The sequence below is a fragment of the Poecilia latipinna genome, unplaced genomic scaffold, assembly GCF_001443285.1.
Source record: "Poecilia latipinna isolate Pla-1442-1.1 unplaced genomic scaffold, P_latipinna-1.0 Scaffold4841, whole genome shotgun sequence".
NCBI lineage: Eukaryota > Metazoa > Chordata > Actinopteri > Cyprinodontiformes > Poeciliidae > Poecilia > Poecilia latipinna.
The window spans coordinates 8,785-10,553 of record NW_015117457.1 but is presented as its reverse complement, the minus strand read 5'-3'; the positions used below and the strand labels follow the sequence as shown (position 1 = coordinate 10,553).

Genomic DNA, 1,769 nt, shown 5'->3' with positions numbered 1-1,769 from the left:
ATATGTTTTTTTTTTTTTTTAAATCACACAATCCTATAAAAATTAAAGCTGTTTGGAGAATTGCAACTTCTGCAGTCGGGGCTCTAGCAACCACTAAGACGTGAGACGTTTGGGGGGGAGTCCTGTGTGCTGAACGCACAGACACGGTTGGTTAGACGGATCGCCGCAGCGGCTCGCATGCCGCCTCACTGGCACATGTCCCGTCCTGCAGGGGTGGAGCGTATCGACGGCTGCCTCTGATGCTCCGTCAGCCTCACAACCAGAACGGCTGCAGCGAGCGACGGGAGAGGAGGAGGGGGGTTTGTCTGACACCGACGAAGGACGAGGCAGCTGGGGATTTTTTGTTGTTGTCGGACTGCTGGATCTGTGTGCTTTCCCCGTGCTTAATAAACGCTCACTTCTGGGAAATATTATTTGACTTCTGGGGATGTACACAGATATGTTTTGTGCGTGTCTTTCAAAAGCCGTGAGATTTGTATTTTTTTAAGGAGTGTTTGAACTGTGGAGTTTTCCCTCGTCATCAAATGGATGCAAGTGCGTGAGGGGAATACTAATAAACGGCGCGCTGCGTCCTGCGGAGGAACGCCGCTTCCCTTTTCCATCGCCGCTCCAAAGGGGCCAAGCAGAGCCCATCGACACTGTTTGCCGACCTGCGGGATTTTACTGCCTCAACCCAAGAATTAACTGAGCTGTGGAACCTTCGTTTCCAGTTTTTTGGGGGGAGGGTGGATCCAATCCTCCTGCGTGGGAGGGGGTGGAGGGCGCATCAAAATGGGGAACAGCTTCTCCAACATCTCTGCCTTCCAGTCACTTCACATCGTCATGCTGGGCTTGGACTCTGCCGGTAAGACCACCGTTCTCTACAGGCTGAAATTCAACGAATTCGTCAACACCGTCCCCACGATCGGCTTCAACACGGAGAAGATCAGGCTGAGTAACGGCACGGCGAAGGGCATCAGCTGTCACTTTTGGGACGTGGGTGGACAGGAGAAGCTGCGGCCCCTGTGGAAGTCCTACAGCCGCTGCACGGACGGCATCATCTACGTGGTGGACTCGGTGGACGTGGACCGGCTGGAGGAGGCCAAGACCGAGCTGCATAAGGTCACCAAGTTCGCGGAGAACCAGGGCACGCCGCTGCTGGTCATCGCCAACAAGCAGGACCTGCCCAGGTCCCTGCCGGTGGCCGACATCGAGAAGCAGCTGGCCCTACACGAGCTCGCGCCGTCCACGACGTACCACGTTCAACCCGCGTGCGCCATCATCGGAGAGGGGCTTCACGAGGGCATGGACAAGCTGTACGAGATGATCGTGAAGAGGAGGAAGTCTCTGAAGCAGAAGAAGAAGCAGCAGCGGTAACGTTGGCTGGAGCTGGACTCCGTCTCTGCCCGACCTGCTGTGAGGAATCCTGGGTGCTGCCATTTGCGGCGCCCGGTTCGGGTTGATTTCCGGTTTGCATCCATCCTGTGTTAGGAGTTAAACCCGTCAAGCCCTTCTGAGTGATGCTTTTGCACACAGACGGTTGCAGAGTTGTCAAAGGAACATGAAACCAAAAAACAAACAAACAAACAAACAAAAACAAAAACAGAGACCTGTGATCCAGATACTTTGTGAGAGAAACGGGCTGGCCTGTTTTATCTGCTGCTTTGTCTACAACTTTACAGGAACAGTTTGGCTGCTTTGGATTTAGATTCTGTTAAGTCATCTCACCTCCAGTAGACAGATGTCTTATTGCAAAGAGTTGGTTAAAAGTGAGGAAATTGTAAGAGTGA

At 53.1% G+C, this 1,769-nt stretch overlaps 1 protein-coding gene across 1 annotated transcript; it reads left to right on the top strand.

Annotated features, from left to right (window-relative positions):
* Positions 1-206: 206 nt before the first annotated feature.
* LOC106943064 (ADP-ribosylation factor-like protein 4C) lies at positions 207-1,769 on the top strand. The gene has a single exon (XM_015026410.1). The coding sequence runs from the start codon at positions 772-774 to the stop codon at positions 1,354-1,356; it is 585 nt and encodes a 194-aa protein (XP_014881896.1). The 5' UTR covers positions 207-771; the 3' UTR covers positions 1,357-1,769.